This window comes from Rousettus aegyptiacus, unplaced genomic scaffold (genome assembly GCF_014176215.1).
Source record: "Rousettus aegyptiacus isolate mRouAeg1 unplaced genomic scaffold, mRouAeg1.p scaffold_m13_p_5, whole genome shotgun sequence".
Lineage (NCBI taxonomy): Eukaryota > Metazoa > Chordata > Mammalia > Chiroptera > Pteropodidae > Rousettus > Rousettus aegyptiacus.
In genome coordinates, this window is record NW_023416308.1 from 91,656,488 (window position 1) to 91,682,869 (window position 26,382).

The following is a 26,382-nucleotide window of genomic DNA, read 5'->3' on the forward strand; positions in this document are numbered from 1 at the left end:
CTATTTACTTGACATTTCTTATAGTAATAGAGGCAATGCATGCAATTTGAGAACGTAAAGCATTTAAAGATTTCCACTTTTGCTGACAGTAGGCTTATCTCAGCAAGTCCTGTTCAACATTGTTATTCATGAAGTAGATGACCACCCTGAGGGCAGGTCCATCACATTTGCAGATGTCACTAAGCTGTGAAGGAAGACAAACTATGGTGAATGACAGAAACAGCATTTAGAAATCACTGTGACAGGTAGGAGAGAAGAAATGGATCTAACAAGGTGAAATACAATATGGATAAATAAGTTTTTCTCTTGCTTCCCCCAAACTACAAATTGTACAATATGGGATAGGGCTTAATGGGGTTTTAATCTTCATTAAGCACGATATAAGTCAACACTATGACATAATCTAAGTAAATAGTCTGCATTAAAGAAAGTACTTAAAGTGACCATGGGTTGCATTTCACTCTGTGTTGGTCAGACCATTACTGAAGAATTATATTTAGTTCTCTAACTCAGCTACCATTTTTGAGAAATGGAGATGTAAATCTCTCAAATTATCAGGTTAAGTGTGATAATGCGTACAAAAACTTAGCACAATTTATGGCATGTTAAGATTATGGTAGATGATGGTTATTGGAAATACTCAAAACAGTTGAAAAGGAAGGCAACTATAAGTGAAAAGATTCAAAAGTATAGGGACTCGTCAAAAAAGTAGAGATGTTTAATGCAGATATGAGAATGATTCAATAGAGACATAAATGCTGTCTTACAAGAACAAAAGTTTTGAAATGTGAAACGAGGGCTCGGGAATTCTATGATTACCACAGGTATGACCAAGGACCAATGGTCAGCAGCAGCAAGTAGTCCAATTTTTAACATTTAGACGTGTGCAGAGGTGCATACCTTGAATGACTCCCATAGTGGTAAGTTCCTCGAGACTGGAGAGCTTCAAGTACAGGCTTAACGACATTTGAATACAGTTGCCCTAGAGAGGATTTAAGTATAGGTCAAAGAGGTTGTGTTCTATGTCCTTTAAGGTACCCCTGGCCCTGAGATTCTTTTATAAATACTCAGCAAGGCATTTATAAATTATAACCACAGTTCTCACCTTACGTTTTCAACTTCATTGTCTGGGATGAGACGTTATTGTGAACCACAGACATACAAATGAAATATGCTGCAAATTGTTCAATATTAATATTTGAGTACTGTTAGCCTTCAATTCTTCAAGTATCCTTATATAGTACCTTTATAATTTCAGGCCATTACTTCAGAAATTATACTCTGCTTATAACTTGGGGAACTGCCTCAAGCTGGCACCCGATTTTAGCCCCTTGCACTAATTAACTTAAAGTCTGTCCTATAGAAGAAAAATTGTTTTGAAATCAGAAGACCTGGTCATGTTGTAAACTTAGAAATGTCTCCATTTTTACTTGGAATGCTCTGCAGGCAAGCGCAGAGAAAGACAGGGCGTGTATCTCTTGAGGTGACCAGGGGAGTGCTTTGATTCTAATCAGTTTTTTCTATGTGCTCTCTAAAGTATAGGTTTGGTTTTCATACAGCAGCTATCTTGTTTCCCTCATGATGAAACCTCCTTAACTTCATTTCTAAACAGGATGGGAAGATATTCTGCCGACGGACAGCTTGTGATTGCCAGAATCCAAGTGTTGACCTTTTTTGTTGCCCAGAGTGTGACACCCGGGTCACAAGTCAATGTTTAGATCAAAATGGACACAAACTGTATCGAAGTGGAGACAATTGGACCCACAGCTGCCAACAGTGCCGATGTCTGGTATGTCAGCTTCCTTTATTGGGTGTGAGCCCTTTATCTGGAGGGGTTACAAACTCACTTACCTGTGCACTTTGGTTTCCCACAGTTTGTAGTCCAAAACAGGGAGTTTGAGTTCTCTGGCTAAGGAGCATGTGCTCTGCCTGGAGACGTTCAGATTCTGCTATTTAAAATACTGTGTAAGACAAAAAAGAACATGTTTACAGGACAGATTTAACCCAAATTATGTTAGTTTACAACTGCTATTTTTTAGTAAATCCAGATTAAGAAAAATCTCTGCATGATAGAAAGCTTTCAAAACCTTTGCTAGGACTTATAGTCCTTATAGAGCCAAATCTTTCATTTCTTTGGACATAACCATTAAAGATTTCAGTGTGAAAATGAAATAATAATAGAACTAGCAGGGATTGAATCATAAGGCCTAGATTTCAATCCTGGTTTTCCCATGTGCTAACTCTATCTGTCTTGTGCAAGTTCTAGCATTTTATTGATCAGTTTACTTTCAGTATACACAAACAGTTGAGTACCTATTTCTTAGGGCTGTTATGAAGATTAGAGAATATATGTGAAGGACAAAGTACTTGGTGCATAAAAGGTACTTAATTAGTATTGATATTTCCTAGGTTGAAAAATCTGTTTCAGATGCTAAACCTTCATATAGAAGAAATTAAGGCTAGATTTTAATATAGGGATACTAATGTTATAATCAGATTTAATATAGTCCAGAGAAAAGGCTTGATTTCTGGACCTGGTTCCTAGTGTCTCAAATAATGCCACAAATATTTCTAACAATGCTAATACTGTTAGCATATATTATGATAGTGAATATGGTGTTTCATCTCTGAGAACTCTTATTTGTATTCCATAGTTAACATTTATTGAAAGTAATGATTTTGTATGTATGAAAACAAATATTCAGAGAAATTATGCTCCAAATTTCTACGGATTTTCTAAAATCTGGTGAATGTGCAGATAATCTTAATACATTTTTCTTAATCTTTCCTAATACTGAAGGCTATAACTCAGATAAATTAAAATCATAGCCATTTTTTTCAAACCCCCATACAAGGACACACAACTATAGAATTAGCTTCCATATCAGTCTGGAAATTTTCATGTCTTTTTTTAAGAAGCCAGTTATCAAGCACTCAGAAGAACTGGTATTAATTTTAGATATGAAATTTTCATAGAATTTCAAAATTGTGTTCTCTTGCATTCCCAGCCCCTAAGTCTAATATTTCATGGGGAAATTGAAACAGTTGAACACATAATTATTTAATAAATATTTGTTTTTATGTGCCAGACTCTGGGAGATATAATGGTGGGCATAATATACATGGCCTACCATGAAGCTGATAGAAAGTCCTAGACTTATGAAGCTGATTGAATAATTAGACATGAGTTTGCATAGATTATAATAAATGTCATGATGAGAGGAGAGGCTACATAGAGAAACAGTTCTGCTATGGACAGCTCAGTGGAGCCCGAATTGCCAGATTCTGAGACCTGTTGACACTCCATTTGAACTGTAGTATATAGTCTACTAGCTATACAGCATATTTAAAACATTATGAAATGGTTCTGAATTTGCCCAACCTTAACTTTAAATTCGATACCAGCAACTCAGTTTATGACCTTGAAATATTACAGGTTTCCCTTTGACCTTGAAAGAAATAAGCCCCAAACCTGAAAGCTCAAAACCTAATGTGAAAATATAGTAATAATTCTCATAACATGATAAAAAATTAATGAAGCAGCGACTGACACAGAGACAGGACTTCATTTTTCTGGAGCTGCAGTAAAGATGGTCATCAGAAGCACCTCAGATGAGGTGTTACCTATAGTAGCTCTTCAAGGAGAAAACACATTTACCCATAATGATGCTAAAGTAGAAACATTCAGTGAGGACAGTGATGAGAATTAACCAATGTCACCATAATAAAATAGTTACTATGTCCTCTGGGACTTTAGCAACAGAATTGTACATAAGAACAATGATGAGACCTTGTTGGCTTTCTCTCCACAGGAAGGAGAGGTAGATTGCTGGCCGCTCACTTGCCCCAATTTGAACTGTGAGTACTCAGCCACCTTGGAAGGAGAGTGTTGTCCCCGCTGTGTCAGTGACCCCTGCCTGGCTGATAACATCACCTATGACATCAGGAGAACTTGCCTGGACAGCTATGGCATTTCAAGGCTTAGTGGCTCCGTGTGGACAATGGCTGGATCTCCCTGCACAACCTGCAAATGCAAGGTAATTGGATGTCCCGAAGAGAACCATGCTGAGAACACTCGCAGGAGGCTCACTCCTGAGGTTTCTGAATGCACAGGTTCCAGGGGCCACAGTGGAAACACAGGTAGCATTCACTTCTCACACAAGGTTAATATGTCTGAATGGATCATAGCTGCACTGTGTACAAAGGCAAATTACAAATGTCCTCTCTCTTGCTTTTAAACTACAGAATTTTAACAATTGACTCTAGGCCAAATTATGACTGCTTTAAGCTATTTTGACCTATATATTAAAAACAGAAAAAGACATGATTTCACCCTGGAAATTTTTAAAGCTCATTCATGAAGTTCTCGATGTTAGGAAAAAAGTGCTCTATGAAGTTGTTTGCTCTATTTAATTATTGTGGTGGCCTGACACTGTTGATACAGGATTTAATTGTGATTATTTTCCCTTGAGGCTTCTTCATATGTCTTTAAACACTGACCCCTCCAAAGTTTATGACTATAGCTGACTTGAAGCCAGGGTAAGACAGTGTCAAATCTCTTCCAAGACATCTGTTTGACGGCCATGATTAAGCCTGTTAAAAATACTAGTCTATTTGACTCTATCAAGTTCTGCCTCAGCTTCAGGCATCAGTGCAAGCGACTGACAGAGACAGGACAAGGTTTCCATCTTGTCTTGTTATGCCCTTATAAATGTGGATTTTTTTTCCCTTTTCTGGAAAGTACCATCTTAAGATGCAGCCACAATAGAAAAAAGGTATTGAACTTCACATAACAAAAATGCCATGGTCCATGTGTACCTTCAGCCCAGCAAACAAAATGATCAGATGTGAAGACCTGTGTTATGTAGTATTAATTCTGGGAGATCAAGATTGAGATTTGGGGGCGGGGGAGAGATTATAGAAGAATATTTTTTTACATTAATACATGTAACTGATTTTAATGAATTTCTAGTATGTATACATCTAAATATATACTGTTCCCTTCATAGTCACCATAAGAGACTGCAGTTATTCCTACAGGTTCTAACATTTCTGGAACCCATGTTGGAGTTGCCTTCAGGTCATTGTGGTACTTTTGGTTAGATTTATTAATGGCAAATTATCATTTCCGGGTAAGAAATTGCACTCCCAGTAAAACCCTGAGAGTCTCAAATCTTTTCTTCCTTCTCTAGCATTCCTGGAGTTTGCCTCAAAATGTAGATGGTCATTTTATATATAAAAGTACACATTGCTAATTGATTTATCTATGTCTTAATTGCCTAATGCTTGTGTCTTGATGCACAGAATGGAAGTGTCTGCTGTTCTGTGGATTTGGAGTGTCTTCATAATAATTGAAGTATTTAAAATGGACTCATCATCGCAGGAGAAAAATGGACAAAATGACCATCCAACATGATGAAGAACAGTAGTTGGTGTTTTTTTTTTTTTCTTTTTTACCACAGACAGTTACCAAAGTCTCCATCTGAGGAAGATGTTTGCCTTTTGGACCTACCACTCTGCTCATTCTTGCTAACTAGCCTAGGTGACCTACGGTGCAGTGCATTTAAATCTATGGTTGTTAAGAGAAGTTTCCCGTGTTGTAAATCACGTTTCCCTAATCAGATCATTTGCAAATACATTTAAATGATCCCATAGTAAATATTGATGTATTTTTTTTTTGGTTTATTTTGTGTACTCACATAAGAGAGTCCGTTCCATTTATTTATATTTTCTTAATTTTTGGATCAAATTCTACAAATAAAGTTGCCTGTTGTGATTTTGTCCCATCCACTGCATACTTAGTATTGAGATACCTGTGAAATGCATTGATATATGTATATAGTCTAATTGCATCATACTTTACTTCAAACCATTCAACACAAATGACCCTTCAGTTTAAGCTGAAATCAATTAAAGAGGAGGAAGACTACAATTATTTTTAAAAGAACTTTCTACCCCCTCTACCAAAGTGAAACAAATCTTAAGCTGCAATTTAGAAGCAGCAATGCTTATACTCATTCCTAGCATTAAAAGAGAAAGTATTTTTTCATCAGTTTTATGTAGTTTCTGGTAACTTACTAGGGACTTTCATACCTAGATTAATATGAGTTTTATCATTATAGCACAGATGAGTGTACTATTCCTACATTACAAAAGAGTAAATTAATGTGTCCTGGTCAACCATATTGTTCGATCTAGTAGCCAGTGAAAAAGTACTATAACCTAAAAAGAAATGCCTTTAGATTATCTGATTTCACAGTTGAGAGTAGTATTCAAAATGTTGAAAGAGAAAAAACATGAGCTAATGATAATATATCCAGGAAAGTTATTATTTAGACATGAAAGAGAAATAAAGCCTTTCTCAAACTAAAGCTGAGAGAACTTGCCACCACAAGACCTCCATTACAAAAAATTGTTGAAAGGAGCTCTTATACCAGAAATAAAAATACAAAAGCATACAGAACTTTGAGTAAGACGATTAAGACAGATGCAAGAAACTGCAAATCTACTTCAGAATGGGTTACTAAACAATTATAACAAAGTTAAAAGGGGAGAAAAGTGGCATTAAAAATAATTATTACTACTGTAATTTGCTAAGGCATGCACAGAATAAAAAGGGATAATTGGTGACAATGAAATCATTAAAAAGGAGGTGGAAAAGGACTGGATGGGTATAGGTGAATGAAGATGAGAGGCAATCAGAAGAAAAAGGATAATTATGTATGGGACATTTTACACAAACTAAATGGTAACCATAATTAAAAATAATTCAGACCTGGGATACAAAACAAAACAGAAAACAGAGGAGGAAAATATAAAAACTGTTAAACTAAAATTAACAGACAGAATCACAAAGGGGGAAAAAATGCAGATAGAGCAATCAGAAAAGAAAAAAAAAAAAAAAAGATAAAATAGCCCAGAGTAGTGGGATGAATTACAAAATGAGACCCAACTATATGCTGCCTGTAGGAGACTCAGCTTCAAATACAAATATAGATAGGCTCAAAGTGAACGGGTGGAAGATGATATTTCAAGCAAATAGCCTTCAGAAAAGTGGGTGTAGCAGTTCTTACATAAGTGGAAATAGATTTTAAGAGAAACAAAGATGGATATTTCATACTGTAATGGGACAATTCATCAAGAAAACAGAATACTAATCAATACATATACACCCAACCTGGGAACACCACAATGCATAAAGCAATTATTAACAGACTAAAAGGAGAAACTGATAAAAATACAATTATAGTAGGAGACCTGAACTCCCCATTGGCAGTAATGGACATATCGACCAAAAAAAAAAAAAAAATCAATCAGGAGATATTAGCTTTAAGTAACATATTATACCAAATGGACTTAATTGATAAATTTAGAACTATCTCAAGAACACACTGAACATTCTCGGGGATGGACAAAATGTTAGGACACAAAATTGGTCTCAATAAATTTAAGAATATTGAAATTGTACCAACCACATTTTCCTACCACAAAGTATGACACTGGAAATTAACTACAAAAAAAAAAATGCTACAAAAACCACAAATATGTGGAGATTAAACAACATGCTATTAACTATTGTGTTAAAGAAATATAAGAGATCAAAAGATAAAGTGACTATATTACATATTAATTATTTTAGGAAGTTTATAGCCATAAATGCCTACCTTCATATAGACAATGAAATATTACCCAGCCATAAAAATGATGAAATACTGCCATTTGCAACAACATAGACAGATCTTGAGATTGTCATGCTAAGCGAAATAAGTCAGATGGCAAAGGACAAGATTCATTAGATTTCACTCATATGTGCAATATAAAACAAAGCAAGATAAACATGCAAACAAATGCATAGACGAAGACAACAGTATGGTGCTTACCAGAGGGGAAAGGGTGAAGAGGGTAAGGCAAACAAATATACGGAGACAGAGGGGGACCAGACTTTGGGTGTTGAGCACACAGTGCAATATACAGATAATATAGAAATGTGTACTCGAACCTTATATAGCATTATTAACCAATGTCACCCCAATAATTTTAATTTTAAAAAGGTTCTTAAAGACCAGGATTTGACAGCAGGGATAAACGAGTGGAGCCCAGGGGATTTTTAAGGCAGTGAAAAGACTCTATGTGATACTATACTGATAGATACATATCATTACATATTTGTCCAAAGTGACAGCGTGTACAACACCAAGAGCGAACTGTAATGTAAACTATGGACTTCAATTGAAGGTGATGTGACACTAAGTTCACCAGTTACAGTAGATGTATCAATCAGGTGGGGGATGTTAATAATGAGGGAGGCTATGCATGTGGGGGAGGGGGAAGGTAATATATGAGAAGTCTCATACTTTCTTGTCCATTTTGTTGTGTTCCTAAAACTTCTCTAAAAAAGTTTTAAAAAACAAAAAGCATTCTCCAGCCTCCCAGAGAAACACCCCTCATTCAAGTAAGTGCGAGTAATTAAGCTTCTTTTTTTTTCCTTAAATAGGCATACCTCAAGAAAAAAAAAATCTAAGTAAGCAATCTATCATTACACCTTAAAGAACTAGAAAAAGAAAAAGCCAAAAGTCAATTAAAAAAAAATAAGAGTAGAAATAAATAAAATAGATTACAAAAGGACATTAGAAAAAATTAATGAAACCAAGAGCTGGTTCTTTTCAAAGATAAAGAAAATAGACAAACCTCTAGCCAGACTAAGTGAAAAAGAGAAAAGACTCAAGATCAAAAATAAAAGATAATTTAAAACAGACACTACAGAAATAAAAAGGATTATATAAGAACACTCAGTAAGGCTAGATGCCACCAAATTCAAATAAAAAAATGGACAAATTCTTAGAAATATATAAACTTCCTGTAATGAACCATGAAGAATTGGAAAACATAAGTAGGCTGATCACTACTAAGGAAACTGAAACAATAATGAAAAACAAAAGTCCTGGACAGCATGGCTTCACTAGAAAAGTCCTCCAAATATTCAGAGAACATTAATACCTCCCTATGTCTAACTCTTCTAAAAAATTGAACATCAGAAATACTTCCTTTTTCATTTCATGAGGGCAACATTACTCTAATACCAAAACCAGTCAAAGATGACACAAAAGTAGAAAATTACAGGCCAATATCTCTGATGAACATAGAGACAAAAATCCTAAACAAAATATTAGCGAATTGTATAAAACATGCATTGAAAAGATCGCACATCATGATGAAGTGAGGTTCATTTCAGGGACACAAGGATGGTCCCACTTCCACAAATAAAACAACATGATACGCCACATTAACAAAATAAAAGGAAAAATCCTACAATCATATCAATAGATGCAAAAAATATTTGACAAGATACAGCATCCACCTATGATTAAAACACTTAACAAATGGGTATAGGAGGAAAGTACCTCAACATAATAAAGGTCATATATAACATATCCTCAGCTAATATACTCAATGGTGAAAAGCTGAAAACATTTCCCCAATATCAGAAACAAGACAAAGATGGCCTCTCTCACCTCTGTTATTCAACAGTACTGGAAGTTCTAGCCAGAGGAATCAGGTGACAGAGGGAAAAAAAAGGCATTTAAATTAGAAATGAAGAAGTAAAACTGTCACTTTTTGCAGAAAATATAATTCTATATATAGGAAATCCTGAAGACTCCACTATACGACTATCAGAAACAATACAGTAAATTTGCAGGATACAAATCAATATACAAAAATCTGTTGCATTCCTATATATTAAAAACAAAATATCAGAAGAAATGAAGAAACCAGTCCCATTTACAACTGCAACAAAAATAATAAAACAAAGGAAGTGAAATACCTGTACTTTGAAAACTATAAGACACTATTAAAAGAAACTGAACACAGAAAAAGATGAAAAGATATCTGTATTCATGGACTGTAAGAATTAACATTGTTAAAATGGTCACATCACAATGTAATATACAGATTTAATGCAATCCCCATCAAAATCCCAATGGAATTTTTCACAGAAATAGAAAAAATAATCCTAAAATATGTATGGAAACAAAAAGGATCCCAGTGAGCCAAAGAAGTCCTAAGAAAGAAAAAGAACAAAGCCAGAGCTATCACACTCTCTGACTTCAAACTACACTACAAAGCTACAACAATCAAACAGTATGGTACTGGGAGAAAACCAGACCCACAGATCAATGGATCAATGGAGCTCAGAAATACACCCATATACGTAAACAGGCAACTAATTTTCAACAGAGGAGCCAAAACATACAATGGAGATAGGAAAGACTCTTCAATAAATGGTATTGAAAAACCTGGAAAACCACATGCAAAATAATGAAACTAGACTACTGTCTGACATCATACACAAAAATTAATTCAAAATGAATAAAGACTTGAATATAAGACCTGAATCAATAAAGTACATAGAAGAAAACATAGGCACTAAACTTATGGACTTTGATCTCAAAGAGTTTTGTGAACTAGACCCTAAAGGAAAGGGAAATAAAAGAAAAAAATAAATGAATGGGACCACTAAAAAGCTTCTTCACAGCAAAAGAAACCATTGACGAACCAAAAGACAACAATTGAATGGAAGAAGATAGTTGCACACAATACCTCTGAGAAGGGGCTAATATGCAAAATATATAAAGAACTGATACAAATCTATAACAAAAACAATCTGATTAAAAAATGGGCAGAGGACTGAATGGACAATTTTCCAAGGAAGATATACAGTTGGCTAACTGATATGTGAAAAGATGTTCAACCTCATTAGATATAAGAGAAATACACATTAAAACTACAATAAGATACAACCTCATACCTGTTAGAATGACTATTATCAATAAGACAGGAAACAAGTGTGGAGAGGATGTGGGGGAAAAGGAAACCTCACACTGCTGGTGGGTATGTAAATGGTGCAGCCACTGTGGAAAACAGAGTTTCTCCCCAAAATTAAGAATAGAGCTATCATATGATCTAGCATTCCCTCTTCTGGTTATCTGCCTGAAAAAAAAATGTGAAAACTTTTATTTTAAGGATATATGTGTCTCTATGTTCACTGCAGCATTATACATGGTAGCCAAAACATGGAAACAACCTAAGTGTCCTTGATAGACTATTGGATAAAAAAAAAGTTGTGGTATGTATATACAAAGGAATATTATTCAGCCATAAAAGGATGAAATATTGACATCTGTGACAACATGGATGGATCTTGAGAATATTATGTTAAGTGAAATAAATTAGATGTAAATGGACAAAAACGATGATTTCAGTTATATGTGGGATATAAAACAAAAAGAAACAAATGAACAAAATCATAGATACAAAAACAGACTGGTTATCAGAGGAGAAGGAGGGTGTGGGAGGACAAAGAGGTTAAAGAGGTTCAAATACATGGTAACGGAAGGAGGCTAGACTTGGGGTGGTGAACACACAATAGAGTATATACAGGTGTCATGTGGTAAGGTTGTACAACTAAATTTATATAATGTTATTAACCAGTGTTGCCCCATTAAATTTAAAAAAGAAATCTATTTATATTTCAGTAATTATTTTGCAACAGTGAAAGACTTAATTTAGTCACTACCATTCTTTTAAGAATAGGCAATTATTGAGTTATACAAAATAAATAAAATATGCAAAAGACACTTCATCTGAGCTGAAAATTGAAACTTAGTTTGCAGTTTCAGGTTAATCATATCTTAGTGATTTGTAATACCTTAGACTCCTAAGTTCATCATTATTCTGAATCAGGTTGGTTCATGAATTTTTATTCACTCTCTCAACATTGAGAATGAACTAAAGTCAGTCATGCTAAAAAGAATACTTTAAAACCCAAATATTAATAGAATTATTAGAAGAACTTTACAAGCTTAGATTACCATTATTCATTGATATTTGCCCAATAGAGGTGATACTCAATATTTTTTGTGGAGATGATAGTTCACTACATGAAATCAATTCCATATATTAAATTATAAGGACATTTTAAATACCACATTTGACAATTGCTGCTATAGTCTGATAAATTAGAACACATCTCCATTTTAATTTTTCGATGTAGTCTTGATGAAAATTCTATATTCTACCTCTATTTAATGGAGGTAATAACTACCTCTATTAAACTCCAATTTAAGAATTTGAAATGATTTTTTTTGGAAATATTATACCCACTAAAAAAAATATCTTCCAATGTCCATTGGAAAAAAACAAAGATATTTACAAGTATCATTTGTGAATGTAGAGGTTAGCAATTCACAAACTATGGTTCCTTGTGTCAAACCTGGTCCTCTGCCTGCTTCATGGAACACAGAAGTGTCTGTTCATTTACATAGTCTTTACATTGCCAAAGAAGTAGAATGCAGAATTGAGCAGTTCAAACATAGGTCATGTGGCTCACACAACTAAAATTATTACTGTCTTGCCCTCCACAGAAAAAGTTTGCTAATTTCTGGTATAGATGATAAATGAATACTAGTGTGTATTTTAGAATGTGTGTTTCAATTTTTTTCTCAAGGAATTTAACAGTTTTCTTTGAATCGTATGTTCATTATTGCAGATCCATTAGCATGGATGGCTCATTCTAAGATCCTGGTATTTTACAATCAAAATAATATGACTCAGTATTATCTTTTCATTTTAGATCTAGTAGGGTAAATTTAATTTGTGCTAACTTCATGACAGTGTTATCGATATTTGGCAGCACGATTTTAACTACTGCCAGCTTCTATCAATAAGAGGTTTACTTTCTATAACATAATTGATGACATTCTTATTAAAAATCGAGTATTTAATAAATGAAATACTCTGCTAAGCTTTTCTGGGAAAGTTTCAATTTTCAGCTCAGAAATATGAACAAAATAGTCTTTAAAGATCACCATTATGTGGGCCTTTAGCAGGTGGTGACAATCTTTGACTACATTCAGAGATCCTATTGAAATAAATTACTGCCTGAAACACCTTCTTAATCCAGAGATTGAAAAAAAGAGCTAACTTTTTTTAAAAAAAGTGATAAATTTCCTGATAAAATCTGCTTGTCTGATACTATAGTTTGCAGTGTAAGATGATGTCAATTTAATGAACCAAAGCAATATTTGACAAGTCTATCTACAGATCACAATCATTGTTTGCACCCTCACAAATGTAAAGATGCTAACGTATACAGTGGTAAGAAACAATAATGAATAAATAATTTTGTAGCTACTCTAATTATCAGTAGTGTGAAAGCTTTATGATTCAGGAGAGTAGAATATGAGGGGAGACGAGTGTTCTATATATTAACTAGACACATCTAGTAAACACAAATTTTGCCTCATCTAGGTTATATATGAAATGTATATGCATAGATATTATGTAAATATATGTTATATATAGGCAGCATAGCAATATTTATAATGTATATAATCTATAATGCATGTTAATTATATAAACATATGTTAATATGTCCCAGAGCTTCCTCTCCTCTGAGCTTTATAGTTCAGTGCTTACATCACTGTTATGAACTTTTAATATATATTTTCCTTTTATTATGGTTCAGTAGTCGACAGGCTATGTCAGTGGTTCCCAACATTTTTGGCACCAGGGACCAATGCTCCGATGAGAATCTAATGCCTGATGAGCTGAGGTATTGCTGAGGTGGCGATGCTAGCCCACGGGAATGGCTAAAAATACAGATCAAGCTTCGCTCACTTGCCTGCTGCTCTCCTCCTGCTGTCTGGCCCCAGTTCCCAACTGGTCACTGACTGGGATCAGTCAATAGCTCAGGGGTTGCAGACCCCTGAGCTATGCTGTGTACAATCTTTATCTTCTAGCATCCAGCATAGTGCCTTGCACAGTGGGTTTTAGATTCTTTGAAAATTGAAGTCATAATCTTTTATACTATCCAAAAGTTATCATGGGATATTGAAACAATTAACCACTGGCTTTCAAATGTTCTTAAGCAGTAAGACCAGTTTTAAAATCAAAATTTATTCACTGTTACAATATAAAAATTACAGCATAATTTCTCTGCTTGGAGCAGGGGTTGGAGAAATGGGAGTCCCTTTCCACATCTCACAACTTCAACAGGGCACAGCCTGAAAGTCATTGACCCACCACCTCATCTTCACTTCTACAAATGAAATCAATAGAGAGGTTAAGTGACTTGCCCAAAATTCATAACTAATTAGTCCCAGATCTAGAACTACCACTCAGTTCAGTTTCCCTGATGCCATCATTCTAATGATTCCAAATGTTTTTCCACATTTCAATTTCATGGAAGCTATTCTTACTTCGTCTTAACAGATGATATTAAAAGACAGTCATGGATGGGATGTAATATCTGCTACTGTTTCTTTGCTAAATATTCCTCTTTGTGATATTGTTTTATAAAAATTATAATAGGAACTGAGAAATGTTCAGATTAAAAGCCCAGACAACATATCCAAACCCATAATAGTAACCCGCCATTTATGCAATCGCTTAATCTCATGCTTTATAGGAAAATAACTAAAAGAAAATTAAAAATCCAATGACTCCTTAGGATTAACCCAAACACCACCTGAGAATACAAATGAAATCTGACATTGAAAGGTAATCCTGCATGTAGTCTGTTTTCTGATATTATTTATTCACTCATTTATCTTTCATTAATTTAATGTGGCAGGCTCTACAAATATAGAAATGAATAGACAGAATTGGTCTCTATCTTCATGGTGTTTGTAACTTCATATGGAAAAGACAGAATAAACTAGAAAATAGTTGAGTGAGAAATGTAACTACAGACTATATTAATACTAGGAAGAAAAAAATGCAAAGTGATAAATTGGGGGCTGGAAAAGGCTACTTTATACAGGGTGAGGTGATCAAAAATGACCACTCCAAGGGGGGCGATAAGCAAAGATCTGGAGAATGAGGAGCAATGCGTGTAAAGTGCTATGGGAATATTTTTCCAGAAATAAGTGAATAGGAGTAAAGTAAGGAATAAATGCAAAGGGCTGAAATGTGGAAAAGGCTTGGAGTATCGAAGGGTATGGGTGGACCTAGCGGCCAATAAACAAAGGGGAGAATAATATGAAGTTGGACGGGTCGTGAAGGCTATAGTCACATTTTTATTCTGAATTTTATGAGAAGTTATTAAAGGATTAGGTAGTAGTATTTGTTTATTCACTTTTTCATTTACTCACATATTTATGCAATCAGTTATTTTTCAGTTAGCAATTAATCCATATTCAATTAGTATCTACCAAACATGATAAAAATTCTGTTATATACCCAGGAAGAATATCAGAGATAACATTATTTTTTTTCTATTACAAGTTCAAGATTTAGATTAGGTTATCACAAAGCAATAAAAAAAGAGATGTGTGGCATGTCCAGAAATAAATTCAAGGAATATTTATCAAAAATTGGGTCTTTAAGCCAATTTGCTACTTGTGCTGTCCCCACATGTGATTTCTTGGTTTGTGCACATTGTGCTCATAATCAGTTCTGTGGTTCATAACTATGATGTCATCTTCTGTTATAGCTCAAACAGGATTCATGGAGCACTGAGAACATATAACAACCGTCACCATTGCAATAACAAAATAGAATGAAGTAGTCAACTCTTCAATCTGGTGACCACTATGTAATGCAAAACTTTTGAGAAGAAATGATTTAAATAATCAGAAAAATGAAGTTAACCTAATTTGTGGCAACCTTTCAATACCTGAAGTTGCTAAAATAAAAAATAATTATTGAGAAGACAAAAATGATACTTCAGGAACCGAGAAGCCAAACAGAAATATTTAAAAACATGGAAAATGCAAACTCATCTAGATTTATTAATTGGTATGCCCATCTCACACGATTAAAAATGTTCAACCTTGAAAGGGACACTTACACATTTTTTTTAGTATTGCTTCAAGAAAGTAAAGAACCAGAGGCAGTTCTAAGATGGTGACATAGGAGAATGCTGAGTTTACCCATTCCCAAGAACACATCGAATATATACCTATATTTAGAGCAACTCCTCCTGAGAGACAGCTGGGGGCGAATTGAACAGTCTCTGCACAACGAAAACGAAAACAGATTGTAAAAAGAAGGTTGAGGAACCTTAAGAGCTCCCAGATGCTGAGGGAACTCTCCAGGACCAGAGGAACCAGTGAATGACATTGTTTATTTTTCCCCTGCACTTGGAGAGTGGGTGGGAGCTTTATCTAGGTGCTCTGGCTAACCTGCAGGCCTACTGTATCATGTCTCCAGCTACCCCTCCTGGAACTAGCTCCATCAGGAACAGGGAGTCACCATAGCATGCACAAACAGGTTCCTTCCACCTGCGAATTAATCTAGCGAGTACAACAGGGTGCAGCTGCACACACTCATTGGGCTACATGCACACGTAGAACTGCCCCATTAAGAAAAAGTGCAGAACTTGCAGGGTCCTGCAGTGCCCATATACAGGGTTACTCCGCCTGGATCAGAGAAGCAAGAAACAAGTGTACATTAGGAACACCCACCACTGTGGACAGCCAGCACAATAGGAAGCTAATGCACACACATGTATACACCAGGGTGCCCCACTCGGAACATGTTCCTTCTGGTAGGGGGCACACAAGGCACCATTCCTCCACCCTGACTCCATTCAGCCTGTCAAAACCATCTGGGACACAGTCTACACAGAGTCCGTTTCTACACAAGACCAATTCTTCAAGATTGGGAGAGAGAGAGCTATTTTAATTAACTCATAGGAACAAACACAGAAAGCCAAACGAAATGGGAAAACAGAAGAATATGCCCCAAATGAAAGAACAATAAAAAGCCCTAGAGAAAAACTCTAATGGAGATAAATAATTTGCCTGATAAAGAATTAAAATGATCACAAGGATGCTCCATGAACTTAATAGAATAGCTGAATTCAGAAGGAATTTCAACAGAATTAGAAAATATAATGAAATGTTATAAAGAACCTATCAGAGATGAACGATAAAAAAATACATTAAAAGGAATTGATAGCAGATTAGGTAATACAGAAGAACAGAGACAAACTAGTGATTTCTTGGCTATAAAGAGCAAAATTTAAAAAGACTTTTAGTCTATGGCCATACTACCCTGAACAAGCCTGATCCCAGCTGATCTTGGGAGTTAAGCAGGGTCAGGCCTGGTTAGTACTTGGATGGGAGACCACCTAGGAAGACCAGGTGCTGTAGGCATAAAAAATTTTTTTAAAAAGAAGAGATTGTAAGCTGACAAGGTCCTTGCAATCTGTGAGGTCAACCAAGGGTTCCCCCACCTAAAAAAAATAAATAGAAATAGAAATAGAATTTTAAAAAATGAAGATAGTATGAGGAATCTCTGGAAGAACATCAAGTGCTTTAACACCACATTATAGAAATTCCAGACATGGGGGTAGGGAGGGAGAAAAGGGTTGGGAGGAGAGACAGACAGACAGACAGACAGAGACAGGGAGACAGAGCAGAAAAAATATTTGAAGAAATAGTGGCTGAAAACTTTCCTAATCTGGGGAAGAAAACAGACATCCAGATCCAGGAAGACAGAGAATTCCAAACAATATGAACCCAAAGAGGCTCACACCAAGACATATTGTAATTAGGATGGCAAAAATTAAGGATAAAGGGACAATCTTAAATGCAGCAAGAGAGAAGCAATGAGTCACAAAAAAGGGAAACTACATAAGGCCATCAGCTGATTTCTCAGCAGCAACTTTAGAGGCCAGAATTTTAAATTCTGCATCCAAGTTTAAAAGAATAAATTCAGGCATACAAAACATGCCTGTGGACTGATATGACCCATGGAATCAATTTGTCACAGATCTCTGATTTAGACCCACAGGAAACCCTAGAAATTATCTAATCCTCCTTCAAAGTTTATAGGTCAGTAAATCAATCATTTTTCTCCATACCCTAACCTCATTCTCCCATTTAACATTCACTTTAATCATGTATAATTTATTGGTACCCAAACTCCAGAATTTCCTTGGTATGTTTGATTACTTCTGTTGTACTGGAACTAGAACCCTTGTTTTTGAGAGTGAAACATCAACATCCTAACTTTAGAAGGCATCATCATTCATAGTAGATATTTCCATTTTTGAAACAAATAGTATATTCACAGAAGGTAGTCATTAAAGAGCTTAAAATTGTAAAGTCTTATTCTTTATCAAAACTGTTCATTGCCCAGGCAACAGATAAGGATTAATTTACACAAGTATGATAATGATAAATGGTCTCTGGAAGTTTGGTTGAAAGCCAAGACAGCTGGACTCAGGATCTCTCCTGTTCCAATTTCACTCTGATTCACATCCAGATAAAACATAGCAGACCAGAGAAGCTGAGGGAAGAAAAGACAATAGAAAACATGTGACCTGCTGGAAGGTGCTTGGAGTATCATCTGCAGAGAAGCAGAAAGGGAAATATAATGCCTTCTCATGAAAAGTGGCAGCTGCAGTACATCTGAGAAATTAATGTTTGTCATTCTTTCTGTTATTCAGCAGAAAAGTAAAATGCAGAGAATAAATATAAATAAAGCAGACTTGAAATTTTTGGAAATTGAAGAGTAAAAGGGACCCCCCATATTACATTGGAGAGTATGAGAATTAAAATTAGCCTTGTGTATTAGGCTCCTGTGGCTGCTGTAACAAATTATTGCAAATCTGGTATCTTTAAGCAACATAAATTTTTTTTCTCACAGTTCTAGAGGCCAAAAGTCTGAAATCAAAATGTAAGCAGATACTCCCTCTAGGGAAGAATCCTTGCTTTTTCCAGCTTTATATAGTTCTACTTGGCCCTAGATTTGTGACCACAGCACTACAATCTCTGTCAAGGTGATCGTATTGCCTCTTCTTTTGCTCTGTGTGTCTCTATTTTGTGTGTCTCTTGTGTGTTATCAGAAGTGGGGTCCACCTAATAATCAAAGATGATCTTATTGCAATACCATTAACTTAATTATATTCTCAAAGACCTTTTTCCAAATAAGAACATTCACAGGTTCTGGGGCTAATCTAGGGTGTAAACATAACGTTTTTTATTTGTTTTTTTTGTTGTTTTGTTTTGTTTTTTGGTGGGGGGAGGACCATTTGGTTTAGTACATCCTGGTTGATTACGAAGGCTAAAGAAAGTCTTGATTTAATCCCTTTATGTGTTGAGTCATGTTTCCTCCTTTTTTTATGCACTAAAGTAGATATATGCCTGTGTAACTGTCACTCTCAGATAGAGAAAATGTCCATCCAAAGCTTGTTAAGGGCCCATAGACTAGAACTTTTATAATTATTTTCCAGAGAATCTCAAATTTCAGGTTTTAAAGAGTTAAAACCCCTGATGGAGTTGACACCATTATTAAAATTAAAAAGGGGGTGATGAGGCCATTGCTGCTTCATTTTCATACAAGACACTTCAGTCAATACTTGGATAGTACTTGGTGTTTATTCACAGCTCAACACCAACATTGCAAAAATTCAGGTGAAGAAAGTTAAGCTAAAAGCTCCTTTCTCTTTGTAAAAAAGACCTCTGACCATACAACACCAACAAATAAAAATAGTCCATTAGAAATTTATCTTGAATTTCAAGCCGACCCTAAAAGCTTCATTAATTCTATAATGAAAGTCAATTTTGTATTTTCCCCCCTCATACATGACAGTATTCCAGATAAAGCTTGAGACAAATGCTCTTTAAGCCTTGTATTTGAGTATGCATTGCAAATATCTCCCTTAACCCATCAAGATAAGAATCTCTCTAGAATACCAGATGACACTATATCATATCAATATGATATTGTACAATGAAGTTTATTAAATTACAATCATTATAATTTATCACACACTCCTTTCATTTCATTCAAAGGTAGTTTGAGAGAATCCATCTCTGGGCATTTTGAAGACATGTGAGCATTTTGTGCTCAGGAAGTAGACTATGAGCTAATAAATTTATTTCAATTAATTATCAAGTCAATATTTAATGGGCAATTCACCCAACTGAGACAAGAGTACTATTACTGAATTAATCTACTACCCAACAAAGACTATACTAAATATTACACAAATATAGTCTCGTTTCATACTTTAACTGCTCCTGAAAGTTGGGGATAATGATCTACTTTTTACTGATGAGGAAATGAAGACATGGCCTTGCTTTCTGACACACAGCTGTGAGTAGAGGTTCTGTGATTCTAAAACTAAAAAGCTACATGGAGTAACTGAGAAAGATTTAAAGAAGAAATCTTGACATTGTCTTGAAGGATTATGAAAAGAAAGGCTTTCCTGGAATAAGGACAAGAAAATAAAGTAACTAGGCTAGAGATGAGTGGGCACCTAGAGTAAGGTAGCACAAGTAAAGATTAAAACAGATCTTTTATGTCGATCTTAGTGGTTTTGACTGGGTTACACAGGACCTGAGATTCATTCTGGTTCTTGTAAGACTTCCATTTTTACTGTAATTCTCAGTAGGACTTTGATATGCTACATCTAATTAAAAAAAAAAAAAAGTATGGCTAGAAGGGCCTTCATACCCCATGATTCAACAGCTGCTAATTTTTACTCTCAGTCTGAGTGAGGTGGGTAATTACGTTCAGCTGTCTGCAACCATTCCACTGCTGTTTTCCTATAGACCCGTGACTCTTCATTTGTTCTTATGAGTAGGGCTGCATTGTGAGCTGAGAAATACATCCTGCTGTCCAGTCCTGGCAGAAGCTTGTTCATCATCTGCCTCTTTACTCTAGATCTAGATGGTTCAATCACACTGCTTTTCAGTGGGGAGATTTATCTTTCTAGTCACTTTACATAGCAATTTCAGAAAATATCAGAAATCATTCCCACTCCACAATGGGCAAAACTACTAAAAATTCCCACTGTTAGAAGCACAAAAAAAAATGACATATTGTGAGAAAGACAAAATTTAAGAGTGAAGCTGAAGAAATCAGACCAAGAAAGAAGGCCTTTGTGAATAGCCCACAAAATGCACAGTTGCAAAAGGGCGTAACACAGTTTGCAGTAGCTTAAAAACTAATATGACAATTCAGTGTATTTGGTTCAAGATTCCAAGCCCAAAACAAAAGACAGTGAGAATTGTGGTAGGTGTTCTGAGAATGTCTCCCTAAATACCTGCATACGTCTTGGTTCAAAGAACTCTCTCCAGTGTAAATAACTGTCTATGGTTCATGCATATTTCTTCAGTCATTTATAAACTGTTATTTGTTGGGTATTGATTAGTTATTTTACAGAATACCTATTTTAGACAGTTTTATTTGGATAAACATGAATGAATACAGCAAGGTACAGAAAAAAATGTTACAGGCATTGATTGGAAAGAGATGTCACTCCCAGATAAAGGGATATAATACACGGCATTACGTTGAAAAAGAAAATGTTGCTAGATAAAAAAGCTCCTAAGTCTGGACATTCATCTGCTAATGTTTAGGAAAAAGACTATGTGAGCTATTTTAAAGGAGCTCTATGAAGCAGGTTATGAACAGTGACTGGTTGTGGTGTCTGAGTGCAGTTGGCACAAGACTAATCCATCATTCCTGAAGATCCAGAAGCATAATCAGAGCAGTCAGAATTTATATAGGAGTGTGGGTGTTAGCGTTTGAAATTAGACTATTCTCTGACACCTGGCCAGATATCCTCCACAGTTTTAATATAACATGGGAGAGTTAGGTGTGTAATTATGTCATAGAACATGATTTTGATGCCATAATAAGGCATTTGAATGAAACTACCTGCACTATAGACATTGGAGAACAATGTGGCAAGTGCAAGAATAATGAGTACCAACTATACCTAGAGGCCACAAGATAAAGTGAAAAGAGCAGATGTCTTGGAGCCAGACCTGGATTTGAATCCCAGTTTCATTACTTGAGTTGACTGTGAATAAATTACTATGCTGCCTAAATAGCGGTTATAAGATTAATACCTTGATGGGGTTTTATAAGATTGAGAGATACTTAATGAAGTTCATAAACTTTATATATCCTCAATGAATAATAGTTATTATGAGAATCATCTTAGATGCTTTTTCTCAAGTTGACCCCTTCTGATACCCTGCCCCCTCTTTCCTCGTCCTTTTAGGTAACTACATAAATAGTTGGCCAGTGATTGGGCCATGTTCTTCTTCAGAGTCCAAAACGGCTGTATTGATGAGCCATTAAGAAAATAGAGTTTACTCAGTTTACTTTTTACCCCTCCAAAAATATGAATAACTTCAACATCTGAAGTTGCTTGGAGGGAAAAAAAATTTTGTAAAAGGATGACAAACTGCTAACAAGCCAGGTAAATCCTATAACTGCCTAGCACTTGAATTTGGCTGTCAGCTATGTGGGGAAGTGGCACAATGATAAAGGGGTGTATTGTAGATATTCGGTTACAAGCAAGTAGGTAATGATTATAAATGATTACCTACTAGCCAAAGGTTCAAAAATCCAACAGTAAAGAACAGTCAGGTAATTTAAAGTCATTTGATCTGATAAGCATCGCGGTGCTGAAAAAGCTAGCTATTGTTTCCCTTGGAAAACCTGCAAAGTAAGAAATATTTTACCTTTAAAGCTATATAGAGAGCACCCTATTGCTCTGTAAAGTTAAGAAATGGAAGGAATTTCTGAAGAAACAATACACTTGATGACACTTTTCAAATAATAAAGGGCAAAAAACTTTGCAAACTACATAGGAAACTTTCAGTAAATTGACTCATATTTCCCCTATTTTGGCAACTTCAACAAATCTACTCCCAGCTTTCACTATGTGTCCATGATCTTCAGGGCTGTCAGTGTCTCTATTAGAGTTACCCAATCAAGCCAGATTAGCCAGTAATCACTGAGGCCCAAGACCAAACTATATTCCATGAGGGTATTTACAAAACCTCAGGTGTTCAGAATGAAGCCTTGCTAAAAGAGGACCCAATGAGTGACTAAAACTAGTGAGTCATTTCATACCCCACACAGATTCCAGATTCCAGTACTCATTGTCATAATACAAAGAATGAATCAACAACTGACTTTTTTCCCCAGGAATAGAATTAGATAAAGTATAGACATTATCATTATTGTTTTTAGGGAAAGGAAAAAACTTACATAATATTAAAACAGTAGGCATGAAATGCTCCATTTATTCTTTCCAGATAATTTAAGAAAAAGATAACAAAAACAATTGCCTAAATTGTTTAGATTATAGGGAAAATTTATAGATCGAAATCCTGGGGCTAAAATTTTCAAAGCACATGTTTTGACATGGTTTTCAGCCAAAAGTATTTATTTGGTAGACACACATGTGTGCCAATCAAGGAAAGAAAAGAATGAAACAAGTCTGGCCCCTGCCCTTCAGGAGCTTAAAATGTATGTGGTTATAGACTATGAATTTAAAAGCAATGTGCTAAGGGTTGTGACTAAGGTCAACCTAAGATGTAAGATATTAAAAAGATGAGCACCTAACTCATTTTTTAGCAGGAAATATCGGGAAAAACCTCAAGAGGGCTGAATTGAGATAGAAATATCCAGGGGAAAACTACAGTAAATAGTGTTCTAGGAATGAGAACATCAGAAAATTCCTGGAGGAGTGAATAGTGGGAAAATTTCCCAAGATGTACCGGAACTGACTCCTGTAAAAGGATGTGGTCAAAATACCAAAGAAAGAGGCTAGCAACTCCAAATTAAAGTTTATTAAGGGAACTACAGATGGCATCAGCTGTGGGCTACAGCAGGACAAGCCAAGTGGCATGTGCTTGTTAAGAACTGTATATTCCAAAGCAGTAAACAACTGAATGGGCCTTTTTATCTATGTAAGAATATTGCTTTCGGGTGATATGGCCCCACCCCTCTCAATGTAAAGTGGTATTCACTGAGAGTAATTTACTTCTTCAGATGTCATTGATCATGTCAAGTACCAGGAACCATTTTGCCTATGGTGGCATCTATGGGTCATTCCACACTGCTGAGATATAATTGTGAATTGGGAGATAGGGGAAAATGGTAAGACATCTGAAAAGGGAAAGAGAGGCCAAATTTTGGAGGGTCTTTTATATGGGACAATGAGTGGGGAAAATCATTCGGTAATCCAATCTGGAAGTTAAAAATAGGGAAAAAAATGTTTCACTATTGACTTTAAAATACTGGTGGCCATGAACCAGGACTAGTCAGCAGAAGCTCGAAACTAGGTGTGAGCTGCCTTGTGGAAACAGGGTCCACAAAAAGCAAGCTTGCCTGGTGAGAGTAGGACTCACAAAACAAAACAAAAACAAACAACAAAAAATCAGGCACTATTGAGGACACTGCTCAAGGCAAAGAGACAAGAGAAACATCCCAGCTTCTCCCCCCTCCTCCTACCTGCTAGCATTCTAATCCTCCTTTTAATCCTATCCAAAGGGGAGACAAAATTTGAAAAATGTAGAACAAGAGAAGGACTGGAGAGGAATGTGAGAACAAATCAGCAAGTGGATGGTTGGCCAGTTTACCCCAGAAGCCCATTTTCTCACCAAACTCATAAATGGTAAAAGTCAAGCACCTATTTTTGAAGATATGGTTGGTGACATAGAATACAGATGTACGCACTTTTGAAAGAAACAAGATCACCTTTTCCTTGGATGGCAGCCAGTAACATATGACATTGATATAAGTTAGAAAGAGATAGGGAAATGGTATCTTCCTTGGAATTTAATGACCTGAGGAAGTTAGGTCTCACTTTCAATGTCACAGTTTGATATAGTGTATCATTAACTTCTTTATGCATTTTGCCTAATAACTTCTAAAGTAGGCTCCCAAAGGGCAACACTGTTCACTGTAGAACTGATTTATATTTTGTCATTTTGAAACAAAATGGCAACTCATGCAACATTTCATATGGGCATATATTTGATAAGAAAAATATGGTGCATGGATGAGAGGTAATAGAAGATGCTGTTGGAAAACGACACTATACTGAAGCACTTAGACATAGTTAGCTACCTTCTTAAACAGTGTCTGCAATAATTAAGAGACCCCAGAATGTCTAAGATTAAAAAAAAAAACCTTTCTCCCCCTTGTGAAAAATGTAGTATTTGACTACCTTTACACTTTTGATTGTCACTGGTGTTGCTGTTACTAAAAGTCTTAATTAAAAAAATTTATATATATATATATATATATATATATATATATATATATATATGCGCATGCATAAAGTAGCCTTTCTCATCAGCATTGCATTACACTGGACCATGATCAGATGCTATATTTTCTAATTTTACTTTCAGGGATTTTCTAGTTGTGTTCATCCAAACTGCTATAGATTTGCATGTCTTGAATGGCTCTGAGCTCACCAGAATCTTTTCCAATTCTGCTGGTCAGAAGCCTCTATGAAGGATATCACACTAAAGAACACAGGCTATTTCTAAGGATAATCTAGAATACAAACTTAAACAGTAATTTGTTTCTATAAATCCCTGGTGTGCCCTTAGTGTGGCATTGTTTTTTCTACAAGACTAAATTTGCTGAGCAATTGCTGCATCCCTACATTTCATCTTGCCTGTGTAAACAACTTGAGGATATGTGACATAATGAAATGAAAAAAAAAGTTTGCATAGTAAATGGGTTGAATTTCTGAAACAGGAACCCATTTTTCTTTCCTCCCTAAGCTTTCTCCATCTGGCTTTGTTTTTATAGAAATCCATAGTTCCTGTCATTGTGAAAGTCTTGCTTGAAAGAGATACCTCAGTACTGATAATCCCTGTGAAAATACACTATAGGAAGCCCTAATGGACGTTCCTGTTATCAGAGAGAGATCAAAAATGCTAGATTAGTATGAATAGAACTGTTTGGAGACTGTGACTTGAATGCATAGTAATAGTGGGCTTCATTAAACTGATTCTCATAATTAAATAGATTTATCCACCTAGCTTTGGACAATAACAGATCTCCTATACATGTAGAGCTTGCCCCTGTGAAATATAGTGCATGGAGGAGCTTGGGAAAATGTACACTGTCTTCAGGGAGACCAATGCCAAAATGCAAGGGGCTGAACTTTGCATGCACTTAGCTTCTTTCCTTAACTGACTAAACATATTAGTAAATCCTTCTCTTTTGGATGGTGACAGGTAAATGGGCAGAAGAAATCAGGTGCTTTTCACAATAAAGAAATATTGTCTGTCAGTGTCATCCTTTGCTCAATTTATAACTCAATCTTTCCCTTTTCTCATTTTTTTCTTTTCTTCTCAGTTTCATTTAAATCATACAGCAAATATTTATTGAGCACCTGCTTTGAGATGGTTCTATGGTAGGGATCTTCTCTATTTCTTAGTGCACACTTATCTGTGTTTCAGGCCTACCTGTTGCCTAGCTGGGCACTGTCAAATCTATTGAAGAAAAACAGTGGGGTAAAGCTTTTATATACATTTTTTAGTGCTCTGAAGCAAGCACTGTTGAGTATTATTTTTAATTCATTTGCTTAATCATTCAAAA

The 26,382-nt window shown here is 35.5% G+C and overlaps 1 protein-coding gene, 1 long non-coding RNA gene and 1 pseudogene across 4 annotated transcripts in view; 2 read left to right on the forward strand and 1 right to left on the reverse strand.

Moving 5' to 3' along the window:
* Positions 1-6,032, forward strand: part of NELL1 (neural EGFL like 1) — a 692,265-nt gene extending 686,233 nt beyond the window's left edge. For all 3 annotated transcript variants that reach the window (XM_016138479.2, XM_016138478.2, XM_016138480.2), the window contains 3 exons: positions 1,613-1,789; positions 3,813-4,037; positions 5,305-6,032. In XM_016138479.2, the coding sequence (XP_015993965.2) occupies positions 1,613-1,789; positions 3,813-4,037; positions 5,305-5,355 (453 nt within the window). In that variant the 3' untranslated portion in view covers positions 5,356-6,032. The remainder of the gene's footprint in view (positions 1-1,612; positions 1,790-3,812; positions 4,038-5,304) is intronic.
* LOC118602994 overlaps positions 699-26,382 on the reverse strand; it is a 50,265-nt gene continuing 24,581 nt past the window's right edge. Inside the window, exons 2-3 of the long non-coding RNA XR_004951067.1 lie at positions 1,852-1,961; positions 699-982 (exon numbers count right to left, since the gene is read on the reverse strand). This is a non-coding gene — a long non-coding RNA (uncharacterized LOC118602994). The remainder of the gene's footprint in view (positions 983-1,851; positions 1,962-26,382) is intronic.
* LOC118603688 lies at positions 17,041-17,159 on the forward strand (annotated as a pseudogene).